The sequence below is a fragment of the Crocodylus siamensis genome, chromosome 7 (genome assembly GCF_052110815.1).
Source record: "Crocodylus siamensis isolate JL-2025a chromosome 7, ASM5211081v1, whole genome shotgun sequence".
NCBI lineage: Eukaryota > Metazoa > Chordata > Crocodylia > Crocodylidae > Crocodylus > Crocodylus siamensis.
Genome location: NC_143401.1, coordinates 52,103,385 through 52,122,029, shown reverse-complemented (window position 1 = coordinate 52,122,029; position 18,645 = coordinate 52,103,385). Strand labels below are relative to the sequence as shown.

At 44.2% G+C, this 18,645-nt stretch overlaps 1 protein-coding gene across 5 annotated transcripts in view; it reads left to right on the top strand.

The window, feature by feature from the left end:
- The window catches only part of CTNNA3 (catenin alpha 3), a 1,496,635-nt gene that overhangs the window by 403,865 nt on the left and 1,074,125 nt on the right, over positions 1-18,645 (top strand). For all 5 annotated transcript variants that reach the window (XM_090056878.1, XM_090056880.1, XM_090056877.1 and 2 more), the window contains one exon: positions 468-671. In XM_090056878.1, the coding sequence (XP_089913004.1) occupies positions 468-671 (204 nt within the window). The remainder of the gene's footprint in view (positions 1-467; positions 672-18,645) is intronic.

Here is an 18,645-nt window from a genome sequence, read left to right as displayed (position 1 = left end):
CTAAACTGATAAATATAATTTCATCCAACGCGTAAAATATGATTGGGAAATGAGGAAATGAGAGAAGTATGATGGGGAGACATTGTTGAGACTGTGAGGGTGAGGATGAAAATACTGAATCTGATGTAGCAGGAAACACAAGCCAATTAAAGGATTCAGGGAGAAGGGGAGTATAGTGAGAATGCTCCAAAAGATATAGACTGGTTGCAGTTTATCTGGTCTGAAATAATCTACTGTGCCTTTGCAGTATGACCGACCTGGTCATCTAATAGAATGCCCATTTATTTTGATTAGGCTCCTGTGAGATGCATTTCCACTGCCTTGATTAACAGTCCTTTGGCTATTTTTGAATAGGAAGGAGTGGTAAAAAGGAAGATGTGGAAATAGAATGTTATAGTAATCCAGGGAAAAAATGACCAAAGACAAGGCATCAGTGTAATTTTTTTTCTCATAAAAACAATTTCTAGAGCTTAATCATCTTGGATCCACTTGCCATAAAAGAAGAGGACATAAGGCCATCACTAGAGAAGCGTTTGGAAGCGATCATCAGTGGGGCAGCTCTGTTAGCTGATTCTTCCTGCACACGTGACTTTCATCGAGAACGTATTATCACAGAATGTAATGCCATCCGCCAGGCTCTCCAAGATCTTCTTTCTGAATACATGAATGATGTAAGTGACCAGCTTTTCCAACTATTTTATATATATGCCTCAAAGCACATATGAATGCAGCCATGTATCATGTTTAATGAGTTAAAGTAGAATTATTCTGTCTGGTGATTATTGGTGCCTTTGATGTTTTATTATTGTTTTGATAATCCAGACTTCTTAAAATATTTAGTGTGGGGGATGCAAAGTAATAGTTCTCCTTTGCATGGTTGTACATATTTACATTCTACTGTAAGTGTGTGTGTATCCAGTGCACACAAGTGGGAAATTTTTGCCTGTTAGCGCTAATTGAAGTGGCACATAGATTTAATGTCCTTCTGCCTCTAGCTACGGGCAATGGGCAGGGCTGCATTGTGTCTCTTAAATTCCTTCCTCCTACTCATGGTGCAACATGGTACTCCCCAGGCTGCCTTCGTTTCTTGGTCTTCTTGTTTTCCAGTTCATCTGGTAGTTTATGCAGGACAGCCTTCACTGCTAGTATTTGGCTTGGCATCTTGAGAGATTTATTCCTAAGGATTCTTTTCCTTGGGGTCCTTTAACATGGCACTCTACCTCTATATCCAGCCATTAGATGTCAGATTCTTGTTTGTGACTCATGAATATGCTTGTAGGAAGGACATTTAACTATTTCAGTTAACTGAACGGGTCTTTACTCTGGACCAATCCAGTGAAAAGGTGCATGATGAACACGAAAGAGTATTTGCCCATAATTTGTGGTACTCACCAATGAAGTTATAGCACTTGAACCATCACTATCCTTGAAGTTTTGATAGGCTTCTAGGGCCTGATGCACAGAACAGCTTCAACTGTAAGATGTAGGTCATTGTTATTCAGGAGAATTCACACAAACTCCTGGATGTATGACATACAACAGTTCCAGAAAGTGCAGCACTTCTTGAAAATGAAGCATTATTTAACCATTTCAGAATATTTTGGCAAACTCTAGCTTCTTTTCTCCTACTTCATAAAGACAGACCATTATGAATCCCTTCAAAGGGCTCTGTGCAATTATTCTCCTACCTAACTGTTAGAGTTCCTATTTGCGATGGCAGCAAACAAAAGTACAAAGCAAATGCAAATCAAGTTGACACCAAAACACAGAGTGCAAAAGAATTGGAGTAGATCCTGTTTTACCTTTATGTGCCTAACTGGCATGTTTGTAACCATTTAATTGCAATTTTTGGTGCTTGCATGCGGCTATCCTTAGTCTGTGGTTTCCTTCTGAGCATGCTCTGAAAGCTGTACTCTGGCTGTGTAGGCACTTTGGTTCATATGTAATGCTAGGCAAGTTTCCATGCTTTAGTCTAAAAAAATCATGACTTGCATATATTTGAGGGAGAAGGAGGGTTCTCCCACCTTTTGGCCTTAATAGATCAGTGGTTAAGGTATTTGCACAGGAGACGGGTGACGTGGGGTCTAGTCTTTCCCCTTGACTCAGAGGAAATTTTAACCTGAATCTCCTGTTCGCCAGCAAAACGCTTTAAACATTAGGCCAAGGGGAATGCATTACCAAGAGAACTCTCCAGCCCTGTTCTTGAAGCTGGACTGTTGGGCAACCAGGAGGTTGAGATATGTGGGGCCAGGAGGAAGAGAGCAAGCTAGAGGGGGAGTAGTTCAGCAAGATGGTTGCTGCTCTGTATCTTAAAGTGTGGCCCTGGCCTCTTCCTTTAATGGAGCAGAAATAGTCCTGCTGCTTTGTATCCAGTAAATATTAAATGTAAGGTACAGAAAAGCCCTTGGGACCACCCGGATATTCAGAGAAGGGTAGAGTACAATTGATGACCTATCTTTCAAAACATATACTTTTTGCACAGAATAATTTTGCACAGAAGGATTTGAGTGTGACCCTTTGATCCTTAGACGTGCTCCTAGAGCAAGGGGAAGGGGGGCAACTCAGCATGCATGTCACAAGTGTACAGGAAGATTCTTTGTAGTACATGACCCTTCATTCTGGCACCCCAGGGTGCAAGCCTGGGGTATCAGGTAAGCCACTGAAGGAGTGGGGATCAGAGTGGCACTTGGGGAGGGTTGAGGCTTAACTTGTGACATGCCAGCCGAAAAGATTGGCTACCACCGCCCTACAGGGTGGCTTTACTACAGTTAGGACAGATTTTCACCCTCCTAGACAGCCTGATTCCCCTAGAAGACAAAAAAGCACCTAAGAATCTCTTCAAAGTCAGCTTTTGTAAATTTCTCAACATACCCATTACCTTCAAAACATCCACTTTGATCACTTTTGAGAGCAGCTTACCCATCAGTCAGTATCTTGCAAGCCCATCACCTGTCTTTGGTAATGGTTTCTTAAATTCCTTCACTGTATTGACCTCCAAAAAACAATTCAAGAAATTATGCTTTTAGGCATTGTGTAGATGGGTCACACCGTCCAGTTCTAGACCCCCATACAACTTTTCTGTGCTCAAAAGGTGCAGTCCGTGTTAGATCCTGGAGCTATGGAGCAGTTCTGTACAGATGGGTAAGCAGAAAAAATGTGGAGAGCGAGTGATGATGTCTTGTCTTCTCTCATTTTTTCCTTGGATACTGGGGAGTGGAATACTTCTCTTGCCTTGTAGGTGCACATATTTATGCGGCAACTTGTCCAGGTCACATGAAATGTTTGAAATTTTTAATAAAGCGATCCCACCACCAATATTCTGTTATTCATGTTGGATGTTCTCATCAGCCCTGAGAATATTTACAAAATGTATGGCAGTGGTTACAAACCACCTCATTATCTGATTATTTCCATACGTGGACAAGTGGATCATTTTCTATTTAGGCAGAAAATATTGAAAATCATCCTACATATCCAGTCCTTGTTCACTTGACTGGGTCTAAAAATTAACAGAGAAAAATCAAATCTGTCACCAGTTTAAGAAATGAGTTCATTTTGACCATACTTGACTCAGTTTGATAACAGGAATGGCTTATATATCTCAGGAGAACTGCTTTGTAGTATCATATTTACTTGAATATAAGTTGGCCCTGAATTTAAGATGATTCCCCCCGATAATTAGATTCTATACGTGGAAAATTATAACAAATGTATATATTTTCCATATATATGATTCTATATTTGGAAAATATATACATTTGTTATAATTTTCCACATATAGAATCTAATTATCAGAGGGTTGTCTGTAATTCATTTCCCCACCCACTGCTACAACGGAGGAAAGCAGGTGGCCTCCTTGCCTTCTGCCCTGCCAACTTCTTTTTGTCCCCCCTACCAGTGGCACAGGCTAAGCTCCTCCCCACAACCTTTACCCCCACTCTGAACTTCCCCTTCCCCCTTGCTCCTCACAGTCTGTGCCTCTTCCCCAACTCCCTCCTCCCTTATTATCAGGTGCTGCTTGGGCACTGTTCCTTCCCAGAGCTGCTGATTGGCCAGTAAGAGGGGAAGGAGGTGGTGGTGTAGGGGAAGGAAGGGGAGTAGAAGCCACAGGGAGCAAGTGGAGGGGGGCAGGTGGCTGCTGTGGCTCTGACTGTGGCCCTGAGCCCAGGTCATGGCCAGAGTCAGACCCACAGTAGCCTTCTGCCCCCCTACTCCACTTCTCCTCTGCAGCTTCTGCCTGATTTGTATGCAAATCTAACATGAGGTGCTTTTCTCCCCATACCATTTGGGAAAAAAACCCCTTGTCTTAGATTTGAGTAAATACGGTAAACTTCTTCACCTGTATAAACACTTTGCAAGGACAGTAATATCTACAGGCATGGGAATACATGACATCCTGTACCTATGTGACTCGGCATGCCAGACTTCATCTGAGATGCAAGCAAAACCAGTTGAGTTTTATATATAAACTGAAAAAATACCTCTGGACATGGCAATTTATGTACTTGCCCAAATTCTGTCATCTTTAAATGGGTCCATAAACTTAGATGGTGACTAGGGAGAACCAAATTGAGGTATCATGGTGGAACCTGTCCTGCACACACTCATAAGCTCTGTAAGAAATTTTTCAACCATAAGATTAGAAAAAAAACTGAGCCCCTGTATAGTTTGATAGATTGCTGATGTGGCTATTAAGGCCAGGTACAGACATTACACATAAACTGGTACAAGTGATTGAAAATCAGTCTAAACCTGTAACAGAAAAGAAATTCAGCCCACTTGTTTAAAAATGGCAGAACCCATCTAAGATAAACCTGAATGGATTTAGTATCAGACTTAATTGACTTAGGTTAGATTGGCCTATCAAACTTCTGTACCAGATCCCCTCTGGAGTCAGCTTAGGTCATTTTCCACTGGCATCCCTGTACCTTTGCAGCTCTCCCTGCTACTGCCTCACACAGAGATGCCTTGGAACTCAGCTTGAGTTTGGCTGCTCTGAGTTGACAGCTGCAGACATGGTGGGTTTGGGAAGCATCCGCAGATCTGTATTTTTCTATCTTTATACAGTATCCTTAGGTGCTCTACAGAAGGAAAGATTGGGCCCCTCAGAGCTCCAGTGAATGGCACAGCAGGCAGTAGCAGCAGGGTAGGTGGGGCTGTGGCATGGTAGGGTGGGGAGCATAGTTGTAGCTGTCACCTCCCAATGCTGCTTCTGCCACTGCTGCTGGTGCTCAGCAGCGTATGGGGCTTTGGTGACATTGCCTTGTGTGTGTGTGTCTTTCTCCTTAGTATGTCTCTTCTTCTCAATCATGGTCCTTTCCTCTTCTGCAGGAAGATTTGTATGAAAATTACAGAAATGGTAGCCCCTTCTGAGGGCATGAAGCCTGCCAAAGTTCAAGGAGATAGGTGCAGAGGTTTCTGGGAAACCACACCTCAAACTGTTCAAAGCAAAACTCATGGCACTTGCTGGTACTGGCATTGGCACCCTCCTCTCATGCAGTGTGCAGATCTGGGGGCCTGCACCCCTGGGAGGGCTGCAGGGCTGTGCTGGTCTCCTCCAGGGGTGTGGGCCTCCATATCTGCATGTGGGATGAGAGGAGGCTGTTGCTGCTGCCTGGGACTGGCACAGGGCACACACACACCATGAGAAACATTTGAAATGTTTTGAGTGCCCTTGTTTTGTTGCAAAGCTGTTTCAAAGAGTTTGTTTAATTTTGATTTTTCTGTTTCAAGCTTGAAACAGCTTCAAAATAAAACACCTGGTAAAATTTTGCAGAGCCCTAGTGGCCTGCCTTTTAGGCTGTGCTCTGGAATCTCCGACTGCTCAGGAAGCCAGTGGAGCATGTTGGGAAGCATGCAAAAGCATCCCCAAGCTGTTGGCCACCACCAGTGCAGGCAGTCTGCATACCCCTGCCCCCCAGTGAAGGGCAAACATCTGTCCACTAATGATCTAACGTAGGGTGTTTAAGGCTGTGTGTAGACAAAATGAGATGCATGTGTGCATGACACTTCAAAGTGGGCTAAATGCTTTTGCACCCCCACCCCCCGGAGCCTGCCTGCCTTCCTGAGCTGCTGTGGGGCCTGGTGCTTCCCTCTATAGCTGCAGTACCCCCTGGGCCCACCCAAGCCAAGTGCCTGTGGACAGGTGCCACCTGCGGGGCGGGGGCCACCACTGCCACAGAGGGAAACACCAACCCCACCCCCCATTAGCCCAGGGACTGCTCCACTCACTGGCAGTTTGCCCTGCCCTTCCGGCCGGAAAGGCAAGTAAGTCAGTGGGGTGTGTGCACAATACAGGGGTTTATTCAGCCCTAAATTGAAGCAGTGTTTTTTAAAACCCACTGCTTCAATTCTGGGGCCCTGTTTCATCTACATACAGCCTAGGGCTCTTTAACATATGCTCCAATGCCTTCTGTTAAGAATGTGACAGAGCAGACTTGACTAAGCTAGTCCGCTGGAGCATCCTAATCAAAACGTTCCAGCCTGCTGCAGTGTCTCATGTATTCAGCATCCTTGAATTTTGAAATGGCAGCAGGGGCCATTTTGAAACACAGGATGCTGAATACATGAGATGCTATGGGTTTTTTAATTAGAGCAGCTTTTGGGAGCCCCAAATCCAATCTAATTAAAATGCCCATCCAGCCCCCAACTCCAGAGCACTTGTAAAAGCATGCCTAGAGTAAGCTATGAAACTTAGATTACCTCTGCCTCAGTATTTTTGAATGTATGTGACTAACCTAAATGAAATATAATCAAACTTGATGTCATCATAGGAAGATAGGAGTAGAAGGGACAAGGTAATCTAGTCTAGCCCACTACTCAGGGCAGGATCATTCCTGACGAAACCATCTTAGTTATGTGTCTGTCTAACCTGTTCTTTAAAACTTCCGGGGATAGAGATGCCATAACACAGCACATTACTTTAAGGACTTTTCACCTTTCATGGGTATGGAACTGCAGCAGAGCACTAGGGTGCTCGCTACTAGCAAAGGTAACAAGGACCCAGCTGCCAATCTGCAGGGCAGCGCAGGTGGAAGTTGCTAGGGCAACTGATTGGGTCAGCTGACCGCCAGGGGGCAGGGCCTGGCCTTCATAAGCAGCCAGGCTGAGGCCAGAGGTCAGTTCCATCTGACTGCCTGAGGAGAAGGAGCTCTGCTACAGGGCAGGGCAGGGCAGGGCAGGGCAGGGCAGGGCAGGGCAGGGCAGGGCAGGGCAGCGCAGCGCAGCGCAGCGCAGCGCAGCGCAGCGCAGCGCAGCGCAGCCTTACCACCTGAGCATCTGTATGAGGGAAAGGGGGAGAGAACCCTGACTGGAAGCGCGAAGAATAGCCAGGGTGGCGTGCAGTTTATGTTATAGCCAGGAGGCTTATTTTGAGTTATAGCCGGTTGGCTTATGGCTTTATGTTCCCTGGTTTGTTACTGTTATACCGGGGGACCGGGTGAGGCTGTAGGGGAAGGAGGAGGCCTCAGCGGCGCGCCCTGATAGTGTGGGGGTTCCTGGTGCCCTGGGAGGGCATAGCAATCTGGTGCCAAGGAGGGCACAGCAGGTGGTGTGCTGTAGGGTGGTGCTGTGTAGTGGGGTGTCCTGACCCCAGCCCAGTGGGGTGACATCGGGCAGAGCTAGTGGGGTGTCCTGACCCCAGCCCAGTGGGGCAGTATTAGGGGTAGAGCCCAAGCAGGGCATATGACCCAGAAGACGGGTCAGGGGGCCAGGCATGGGTACAGGCCACCTGAGCCCCAACTGCGGGAAGCGCGGGCGACGAAACCCCAGTGGGGGTAACCTACTGCGGGAAGCGCGGGCGACGAAACCCCAGGGTGGGTGAGAGTGCGTGAGCATGGGGAGACAGGCCCAGTGGGGGTGCTGCCTCTACATATTGAGAGGCCCCGGAGAGGGTGAGCTACATATTGAGAGGCCCCAGAGAGGGCGAGCATAAGAGCGAGATGACCCGGGAGGGGTCACTAAGATGAGTAGAGATACGAGAACGTCTGGTACATCTGTGAGGCTTGGGGCATGCTACAGGGGAGGTTGGAGGCACACGATGCCCACAGGGTTGGAGCACCAAAATCCATCGGGTACAGAGCTGGGACTGGAAGAGTAAGAGCACCGAGTCCAAGGTGCCAAGTAAGGCAGCCTCCCATTAATCTTATAGGAACAGCAAAGTCATGGCGGGCGAGAAAGAGGGTGCTAAACAGGCAACTTGGCACAGTAGGGGCGCCAGGGGAGATCACGGCCTCTCCAGGGGCCCCGCCTCGTGACAGGAACACTCCTGAAGTTTGTCTTAGCACAGTTGGGACTGTTTCATGGCTTTATACCAGCTGGTGGACTTGCAAGCAATGCCACGTGCCTGGTATACCCCAAGGTGAGGTCTTCCACTTGGAAAGTATACTTGCACAACATTGCTTGAAAAACAATAGTTATTATAAATGGAAATAGTTGTTCTTTATCATAAACTATAAGCTAGCTGACGGACAAAATACCATAGGTTTTTAAAATAAATATTTTATTCAGAAAATGATTGAAAATAATATATCCCAGACTTAAGCACATATGTAGGACATTTGATAAGAGTTGTGAATTGTCACTGGTAAGGTGATACTTTTGTTTGAATGCTTGGAACAGGAAGTCTCTATATAATTTTACTTCCTGGATCTCTTGGAATTTGAGGGCTATGAGTTCTATACTTACTTTCACATTACAAAGAAAATTGTTTTGTTAAATATGTAAGTAATCCATTTCCATATACCTCTTAAAAGGCAACGTTTAACCAGTTACAATTCATCAGTCATAGGAAGAACTAGGGCAGATGCCGAGATGCTTTAAGTGCAAAATTGTGAGGTTAAGCATTGTTAGTAAATCCAGAAACGCAATTGGATGACATGCTTACCTGATGCACTCTCTCTTAGAAAAAGTGATAGTTTGATAGTGTTTTAAAAAGAGATTTTAGATCTCAGTAACTAGTTTGGCACATTACCATGTAACTGCCAGCTATAAAAAAAAAAAAAAAAAAAGGTGAAAAAAATAGATACTATTAATATGTGTACACAGTGTTAATGTTATGTCTTTCTTCTGGAAACAATACATTTTTTTTTTTTTTTGCTATTCTGATCTTATTGAAAGATACTTCAGAATGATTCATCCAACACAGTTAATTAAGGGGATAACTGTATAATTCAGTTATTTCTTTCTCCTTTTGTGACCTAAAATTCTTTTCCTTCGTATATATGGTGTCAGTTAACCAATCCAGGGCCATTCTGATAAGGATTTTTTTTACCTCAACATAATAAAGTAAAGAGGTTAAGATAATCCATGTATCTCAGCTGTTTCCTCATTTCAAAGAGATTATACCTGCTGATCTCTTCCTCTAAATCATTTATCATAATTGAAGAAAATCTACAGCAATCTTACATTAATGCCTCTAAATTAAACTGAAACACATAAAGCTTCTTTTAGTTTTAACCCTTTTCTCCACAGTCAGCTTCAGTTTATCTGTTGAATGCAATATAAATCTTAAACCTCTGGTAATACTTGACACATCAATAAACAGGTAATATTTTTCGTTTCTTCAAAACTATAATACGTGTAGAATACACAAAACATTTAAGATCTTGAGTAATTTTGTAACTTTTTATGGCTATTTGAAAAAAATGAAGATAGAATTCATTTCTGATTTTGTATAACACATTGCAATAATTGCTTATAAAATAATAAGATGTGAAAAATTCCATTAGTCTGATGGTAGTCTTTTAAATTGTACCAACAATTGCTCTGAATCCTGTCGTCTCCATTTCTGAAAATAGAAACAGTTTGTTATTTACAGTGAAACCACTGCAATTCAGTTCCAGTGAACTTTGTCTTGATTAGCTGGAGCAAAAAGAGATTAGAAGGTTTAAGGGCTTACCTTTCCTTGGAAGTTGGGGGATGGTGATCAGATACCATCACATCCAAACTGGTGGGTAGGCTGGAGAGGTTCAGGTAAAGTATGATCTCCCTGCCCACAGGTAGGACAGGATATAAATCCTATCCATCTAGTTTGAGCTCTCTTGGATTGACATGGCAAAACCAAAGTGGTGTAGGATGGATGAGTTGGTGCCTCTTTCATACTCGGTGGGTGCATCTACATGTTCATTAGTGCACAGTGGTTACTGTGCATTTAATTTAGTACTTGAAAATGGAGTGCTAAATAAATGGTCAGTAACTTGAGTTACTGCACATTAGTGCCACTGAATACCTTTTTAGTGATGCTACTGCACAGTAGCATATTAGCACTGTTTGTGCTGTGATGTGCTACCGTGTAGTATTATTAGGCTACTGTGCAGTTAGTGTCTTGTGTAGATGTGCTCTGTAGCAGCTAGGAAGCAGCCACCTAAAATAGTTATTGTATGGCTTAATGTTCAAAGCACAGGAAGATATAATGCAAATTCACATTTTTTTTTTCTGGGTTTACAGTAAATTGTTCTGAAATTTAGCAGCCATGGAGCTGCCAGGGCTCCACAGGTAAAAGGGAACTGTCATTATACATCCTCCCTAGGGATGGCCATGATGTCCCTAGGGCACCATACCCTATGGTATGCCCTATGGTAATTTTGTCTGCCACATCTTGCTGGTTTAAATGATTAATTGGAAGGCTGCCCTTGAGTTGCTGCTTGGTCACAGTATGACAGACTCCTCTAAACCCTGTGAGCTGTTGGACTCCTTACTGAATCCCACACTCAGAAGGTGCCTTATGATACCCCCCAAACCTTATGGGCTAGATGTGTGGTTCCAAAACCACCCCTTTACCATGCCCCATGCCTCGCAGATGGTATTTTGATGATGTCTTTTGTGATGAGGCCTCAGTCTAGTTTGGCCTCTTGCCCTGCCTTCTTCTTGTCAGTTGACTGAGTGCAAGTGCAGGCTAATTCCCTCATTACCCTGCTGCCATGGCAACCTGCACCTGTGGGGTTTTTGGCTGGCTCCTAGGGCCCTCTCTTTAGGCAGGTTCTGCCCTTTAAAGGAGCAGGCACACCTTAGTGCTCTGTGACAGGAACTGTTTTGAACCAGGATGGTTGGTAGCTAATCACAGAAAGATCATGGTACTTATTCAGACATGATGGGGTAAACTTGTGTTACTGGGTGTGATGGTTGTGCTAACTGCCTTGCCTCTTATCTCTTGTGTTGGTTCCAACTCCTGCATGCCCCCTTCTTTAATTTTGATGTTACTAGTTGGGAGGTATTACTTCCGCAATAGGTCGCTGGCAATTGCTTGCAGATTTTGGCAGTTATTCACTTATCTGAAGCCCTTCTTGCCTGATGCCCAAATTAAGAATGTCACTGAAACCACAATTGAGTGCTGTTAAACTACGGGGGGGGGGGGGGGGGGCGGTGTTATTTATTAATTTTCAAGTTCCTTTACACTCATAACAGTTTTTACAATTAAAAAAAATTTTTTTTTTTTACCAACATCCTCTCTAAGGATAGTCTCTAACACCACCGATATAATGGCCAAAACCCAGGACCCTCTTGCTTCTGTTTCTTCTCCAGTGAATTGTCTGCTGCTTCCTTGCTCCCTATCTTTGTCCAGCCTTCTCCTACTCACTGGACCAAATTCCCTGGGCTCCCTGGCTCCGCAGCCCCTTTTCTGCTCTTCCCCTCCATAGGAGACGCCTCTCTCTGCTCCCATCTCCACCTCCATCCTACGTGGGTCACTGCTGGGCTCTTTTAAGTGCAGCGAGCAACCGCTCTCGAACTGCCATGCTCCCAGCTCTAATTCTTTTTCAGCTCTCTCACACTGGGAATTGTATATATTTTTGGCAAATGATCGAGAGAGACTGTTTACCTGCTCTTCTGGGGGGGGAGGGAGAGACAGCATAGCCAATCATTTTTTGCTTCCATCTCATAGGTTTGTAGTGCAAACAGTTATTCCACGGAGAGTCCAATTTCATAATTAACAGGTTTTGGAGCTCCCAATGTCTGATACAGGGTAGAAATGGCTTCTGTTTTCTAGCCTCTTGCCTCTTATTGGAGGGGAGAGCAAGGGTGTGTTTTAGCAGTGGACTCATTCCAAAATACATGCTGTAGCTCAACCAGAAGTTGAACATTTTCTTCAGGAACTAGGAGGTAAAATTCTATGGCTCATGGGAGATCAGACTATGGACAATCAATAATAGTATCATGTGGGCTTAAAATGCATGACTATGAGCAAAGTTTAATATTTTTTTTCAATCAGAGGAAGAAAGACACTTTTGAGGTGAAACCAATACAATTGTTCAAATAAGTATATAAGGCTGGACAGGAACTGCAAGATAACCAATCAAAAATGCAAAAGGAATTTTAGGGAGACCAGTAACTGTTTACATTGGAATGTAGTGAGAAGGACAAGCAATATTTATCCTGAAAAGGAACACTTCCTGAAAGTGAAGTGGGAGTGCAAGGGGTTTTGAAATATTTAGATATAGTGAATTGAAAGGAGTGCATTTCAAAGTGTTTTAGTTTTTAGTGCTCTTCCTCTCTACATGTAATTAATATTGATCCCTCTGGAAGAACTGTGATGTAATTGAGGATAGTTTATGCCCATTAGTGAGTTTGGATTAAACAGATTTTTCAGAGACCTGGCTTTCAGTTATCAATTGGTTATTTCACAACTCTACCTCAATAAAGAAAAGAGCTTTCAGAAGACAGCAATTATTTATCACAATCTCTTGATCTTTTCTATTAATGATGTCAATAAAATATGACTGTGAAGTGAATGAGCTAAAAAAAAAATGGTAAGACATTAACTCAATATGGTGTAAAGACAAGATTGTATTTCCTTTACTTACACTGAATATATTACCTTACTCTGCAGGCTGTCCCACCAAACAGGTAATACTCATTAAATATGGAGTTAGAGGGATTATATATAGAGTAAGCCTGCTTGGAAAAGTGGAAAAAAATGGTGCTTTATTTTTAACTCAACGTGCTTTCACACAGAGCATGCCTGGAAGAGGCATTGCATTAGTTGGACCCCACTTGCCCAATGTTTGTAGAGTGTAAATTGGGCACTTTAGTGGGGATATTTTTGGTGCTCTTATCTAATAGCTGATTGAATCAGCTATTAGATAAAACCCCAAAAAAGCTGTGCTGAACAGTATGATCTATACAGATGCCATGGAACTGTGTTAAAGTAACGCACTGCTGCTTCTGGTAAAGTGTGGTTTGTTTTTTTTGTTTTTTGTCTTTTTTTAATGTCTGCAAGCAGCCTAAATGGATAATCAGTGCAAATAAAGGCAATTAAAAGGTAGCTTAAAATGTTCTAAATAAGCCAAGAATAGAGTTTCTGTTGTTCTGGAATCTGTTTGCTATTATTTCTCAGTTTACTCTAAATTTCTAAGTGACAAATGTGAAATCCAGACTCCACTGAAATCAGTGCTAAACTTCAGAGTTTTTATGCCAAGGGAAAAGAAATACCTCTACACATGCTGACTCTAGCAGTGGGACTAATGATTCAGTAGTTTTTCAGTGTATATTAGGGAACCAAAATGTTTGGTTCTGGAATGCACAAACAGTAAAGGCATTGTTCAGTCTTAAAGGAGTATATATTTTGCAATAGACAGTAGTCTGGTATGTAATACATTACAAAACAGGGCAAAAAAGATTATTTTAAAATAAATATATTGGTATTTCTTTTAATAATCAGTGTTGGAATTAGGGGTGCACCGATAAAGTTTTTTTGGACAATACCAGTGGCTGCTTATAATCACCCTTATTGGCCAATACTGATCCAATTGCCAATATACAGCCCAGCAGCTTGGAGATCAGCCTTTGGGCAGTAAGTCTGTGGGAAGGAAGGGTCATGGGGGAGGGAAGGAGTATGTGGAGAGAAGTTTGAGGCCCCCACAGTGAGGGAGGGAATGGGGCGGGGGCAGGCACTGCCCAGCTGGGGCAACGTATGGGACAAAGCCATGGGCCACTCATCTGTGAGGGGTGCTCCTGCCACTGCACACACCCCCAAGGGAGACATGGGGCACATAACCCCCTCATTTGTGTGTGGGGTGAGGGCAGGCTACTCACTGTGGGGCTGTGCCATCCTCTTCCTAATGGGGGGAGCTGGGCTGGGGATACGCTTGGACTGGGTGAAGGTGGGGCAGGTGGTGGCAGCACTAGGAGGGGGGGATTATGGGGTGTGCTACAGCCACCCAAAATTCACTGTAGCTCCCTTGTAGCCACCTGCCCCAAGCCCATCCACCCCACTGGGAAGAGGCCAGTGCAGCCCTGGGCCCTGAGTATGCAGTGAGCAGGCTGCTCTCACCCTGTGCACAAATCTGGGAGGCACATGCCCTCCATGCCTCCCCCAGGGGTGTGTGCAGTGGCAAGATCCGTTTCCCCTCCCTGCCCCCCAGTACCCTCTGGATGAGTTGCCCACAGCTCTGCCCTGTGCCCCACTCTAGCTGGGCAGAACCTGCCTCTGCCTCATCCCCAGCCCTGTTTCCTCTCTAACCATGGGGGCCTTGATCAGCCCCCCCCACACCCATTCCCTCCCCCATGCTTCTTCCCCCCACAGACTTACCAGCCAGACACTGCTCTCCAAGTTGCCTGACTGCATCCTTGGCCATGTGTGTGCATTTATCGGTGACATTATCATCCACATTCGCCAAAATAAGCCAATTGCCAATAATGTCAATTTTCTTTTTAATGATGGTGAAATGATATGGACTGATATATCAGCACAACTCTAGTTGGAATAGTAATATGCTAACACTATACTTCTGAAATACAGTACTTAGACAACTATTGTTAAAATTAGGGTTGGGTACTTGACTGGTCAAAATTTGATTATTTGACTGGTCAAATACCAGTCAAAAAATGAAAATAAATTGTCAAAAGGCCCAAATAATGCACAAAAAGCACAGATTTTTCTATTAAGAAACGCATCAAAAACCAATAAAAATCATATTTCTGTGAAGAAAACGATGCAAAGTATGTTTTTTGTAAAATTGCTATAATCATTGAGCAGCCAAAAATATTCAGTCAATTGACAGTTTGACTGGCTTGCCAATCAGTACATATTTATACTGTGTAAGCCATTAAATGATCATGTGTATGTATGTGTACAGATATCTTGTACAGTGACTATGGATTGTTTAATTTAGAGCAAAATCTTGCCAAATGGTGTGGATTACAAAGGGAATTGTTAAGCCCTGTTCAAGAAGCCATCGTATGACTTTGCTAATGTTGAACTAGCATCTTGTCCCTTTCTTTAAAAGGAAAAGTTCTTGAATAGTTCAGTGTCAGGCAATTGCTTACTGTATTTAGATGTCTAAGGCTCCCTAAATGGTAAATTTCTATTTGTTTTAAAATAATTTGCATCTGAACTTCTTATCTTTGAGAAGGCCTTTTTTAAAAATCTTAACTGAATGTTAGACACTATGATACAAAGCTACTCAACAAAAGTTTAGCCACCCCTGATCTTAATTTCAACCAGGAGCTTGCCTGCCACCAGGAAAACCATAGGATCATGGGGAAATACTAGTGACTTTACAGCTATCTCAGTTTTGCCAATCATTGTCTTGTAAATATTATAACTTTGGGTCATTTAGGGCAGTGTTTCCCAGCCTGTGGGTTATGACCCAAAAGTGGTTCACAAGAATATGTGAAAGGGTCTTGAAAAAATGTTAAAAATGGATCAATAAACTTTATAAATTTAATTCTCCTTTAAAGGAGAAAAAAGCTGGAAACTGTGGCTTTTCCCTTGCAGGCTGACAGAGCTCCAACCTACAAGGGGCTGCTTGGGGATTTTTAGGGTCCCTGCTGCCTCATAAACCTATCCCATGTCTCACACACTGTGGGGCTGGGGCCTGGGGGTGGGGGAAAGCAGGTTGGGAGTGAGGGGTACTGGGTTGGGATTAACCATCAATGTTTACAAATGGGTCCTGGTACAAAAAATGTTGAGAACCACTGATTTAGGGGATTGGATGAAAGTGCCAAATTGTCAGTGAACCCAATAATTTAAGTCAGGGTCAAACAAACATTGTTTCAACAAAATTGAAGCTTCATTAGAATAGAAAAAACTGATACTTTAAATAACTTTGAATTTAAAAAAGTAAACTTAATGAAAAATCAAAACATTTGGTTTTGAAAATAACAAATGATTATAGTTTTCTCATTTTTTAAACATTTTTCCTCCCAGCAAACCTAGTGGCAATACAGATTTGCCAAACATTTATTATTGAATGCGCATTTTTTGCCAACAAATTTGACATGGAAAAATTATGCCAGTCTCAACTTACAATTGTGAAACTGTAAGAGCCTCTTGTTCTGTGAACAAAATACATCTACACCATTAAGAACAGCTTTTACATTTGTATAAACAAGAAGTGGCCTGATGATGTAAAGCTGTAAAGTAAAATAATTTACTTGAATGACTCTGGGAAAAATCAGGTTGACCTAAACTGGTGGAAGCTATAATTGTGTAGGTATTATCAGGTATCATCTGTCTAGCTTTTTCTAGGGTAGCTGTTGCTCAAGTTAAGTAAATTATTACTTGCTTCCCTGCTACCTCCATGTGAGATCCTGTAGTAGATGCTACGTGAAGCTATACTAGGATAGTTGCATGTCTGTACAGTCTGGATCCTGGATAATTGACAATCATGTAAAATGTGTCATTTGTCCAGGCCCCCAGTAGTTTTATCTGAGTGGCCTGCAGTTCCAGCTTTTGGAACTCCACAAACACAAATAAGGAAGCACTTGAATGTTTTATCACAGATTCAGTATAATGTAAATCTAGAGCTAGCCATAGCGGTGGGCTGCTGCCCAGGGTACCATGGTGTAACAGGAAGGGGTCCTAGGGGTGGTCGTGAACTCCCCTAGCACCCCCTACTGTGACAAGGTGATATGAAAAGCACCCTCACAATCTCGCCAGCCACGTCTCTGATGTTAACAGTTTAAGGGAGGCTGCCCTTAGTCCTCTCTGACACCGGTGCCCTGATGTATCCCAGTCTTAGTTCTCTTTTGAACCTCAGTGCACCTCAGCCTTATGGGCTATGCATGGCTCCAGCCATCCCTATACCATGCCCAAAACCTCACAGATGTACTGGATGTTGTTTGGTCAATCCCTTTCTGCGCTCTCACTGGTGCTCTCTGGCTTGTCTCGCAGCCTGCGCCCCACAGACACTCTCTGGCTTGTCTCGCAGCCTGCGCCCCACAGACACTCTCTGGCTTGTCTCACAACTGCCGCACTGGGGCCTCTCACAACTGCCCACACTGGGGCCCGAGTCAATGCACCCCAAATGCAGTGCCCTCTCTGGCATTGGGGCCCCCATGCTACCGTGGAGCCCCTATGAGGCCTCCTTCAACCCCTAATAGCCTCACCCAGTCTTCCTGTCAGAACAACAACAAACAGTAACACAAGCCCCTGGGCTATAACATAAAGCTAAACTGTACAGTCAGAACAATATTCAATCCCTAACTGGGAAATACTCCAACCCATGGCAGCCACCAGGGGATGCTCATGCAGTCAGGCTTCTTCTCTCTCTCTACGCTGGCTGAGCTCCCCCTTCCTTGGCCACCAGAGGGGAACTTCCCCCCTGGCCTCATGCCTGGGCTTAAGAAGGGTTAAGCCCTGCCCCTTCCTGTCAGCTGGTTTCACTGGTTGCCCTAGCAGCCAGCATCTGTGCTGCCCTGGTGACTGGCAGCTGAGCCTCCCTCTTCTCACCACTAGGGGTCTCTCCCGAGCCATTTCTGCTTTCAGGCTCAGGGCACCTAAGTGCTCTGTGACACATGGTCAGGGGGATGCCTGTGGGGGGTGTCACACATTTATCAGTGCAGTACCCTTGCCCCATCTTGGCTGATCCCTGCTCATCTGCCTCCAGCTGCTCAGGAGTAGCTGGGCTGGGCAATGCAGGAGCACATTCCTCACCCTCTGTGATGAGGCCAGAGAGATGCCCATAGCATTGGGAACCAAGCCAGGACCTGTATCTGCTCAGGCAGCCACACTCCCTCCACCCCTTCCTCCCTCAGCCCTGCCTGGCCAGGGCTGGCTGTGCAGCTGCACTGGGGGTGTCACGCTTAGTCTTGGCCTAAGCAGTAGCTCCATGTGAATGCTTGTGTAGTGGTAGATTGGGCTGACAGCTGCTGGGTGGATGCAGTGTAGCATCAGGGGACAGGGACAAGCCAGGGAGGGGTCCACTTGTCCAGGCAGTCGTGCTGGCAGTGTCCCTTCCCCACTGCTCCACCTCCCCACCTGCTTCTGCCTGCAGGAGCACTGCTGACTCTGGGACAGCACCAGGGAATGGGTGGTGCCAAAATGCAAGTTTGCCCAGGGCACCACTTTCAGTAAGGCCAGCTCTGTGTGAATCACATAATAAGCAAACATAGGACAGGGGCACAGAAGCTTCTCATACTTACTGTAGTTCTTCACAGTAATATTTAAACATTCCATTTCTCTTAAGAATCCTCTTGTTGTATGGTTTTACAGCATTATTTTGGGTACTTCTCCTAGCTGAACCAGTAATGCTGAAAACAGACAATGTGAGTAGACAGTTTAGCTAAATTAATTATAATCAAGACTGGCATTACAGCTCTGTATATTATAGTTTCATTTCACAATTGTCAGTTGTGACATCAAGGCCCTTTTCTTGTTAATTAAAACAGGAAATCTGTGGTAGTATTTTTTCCCCCTTTCTCCCAAAC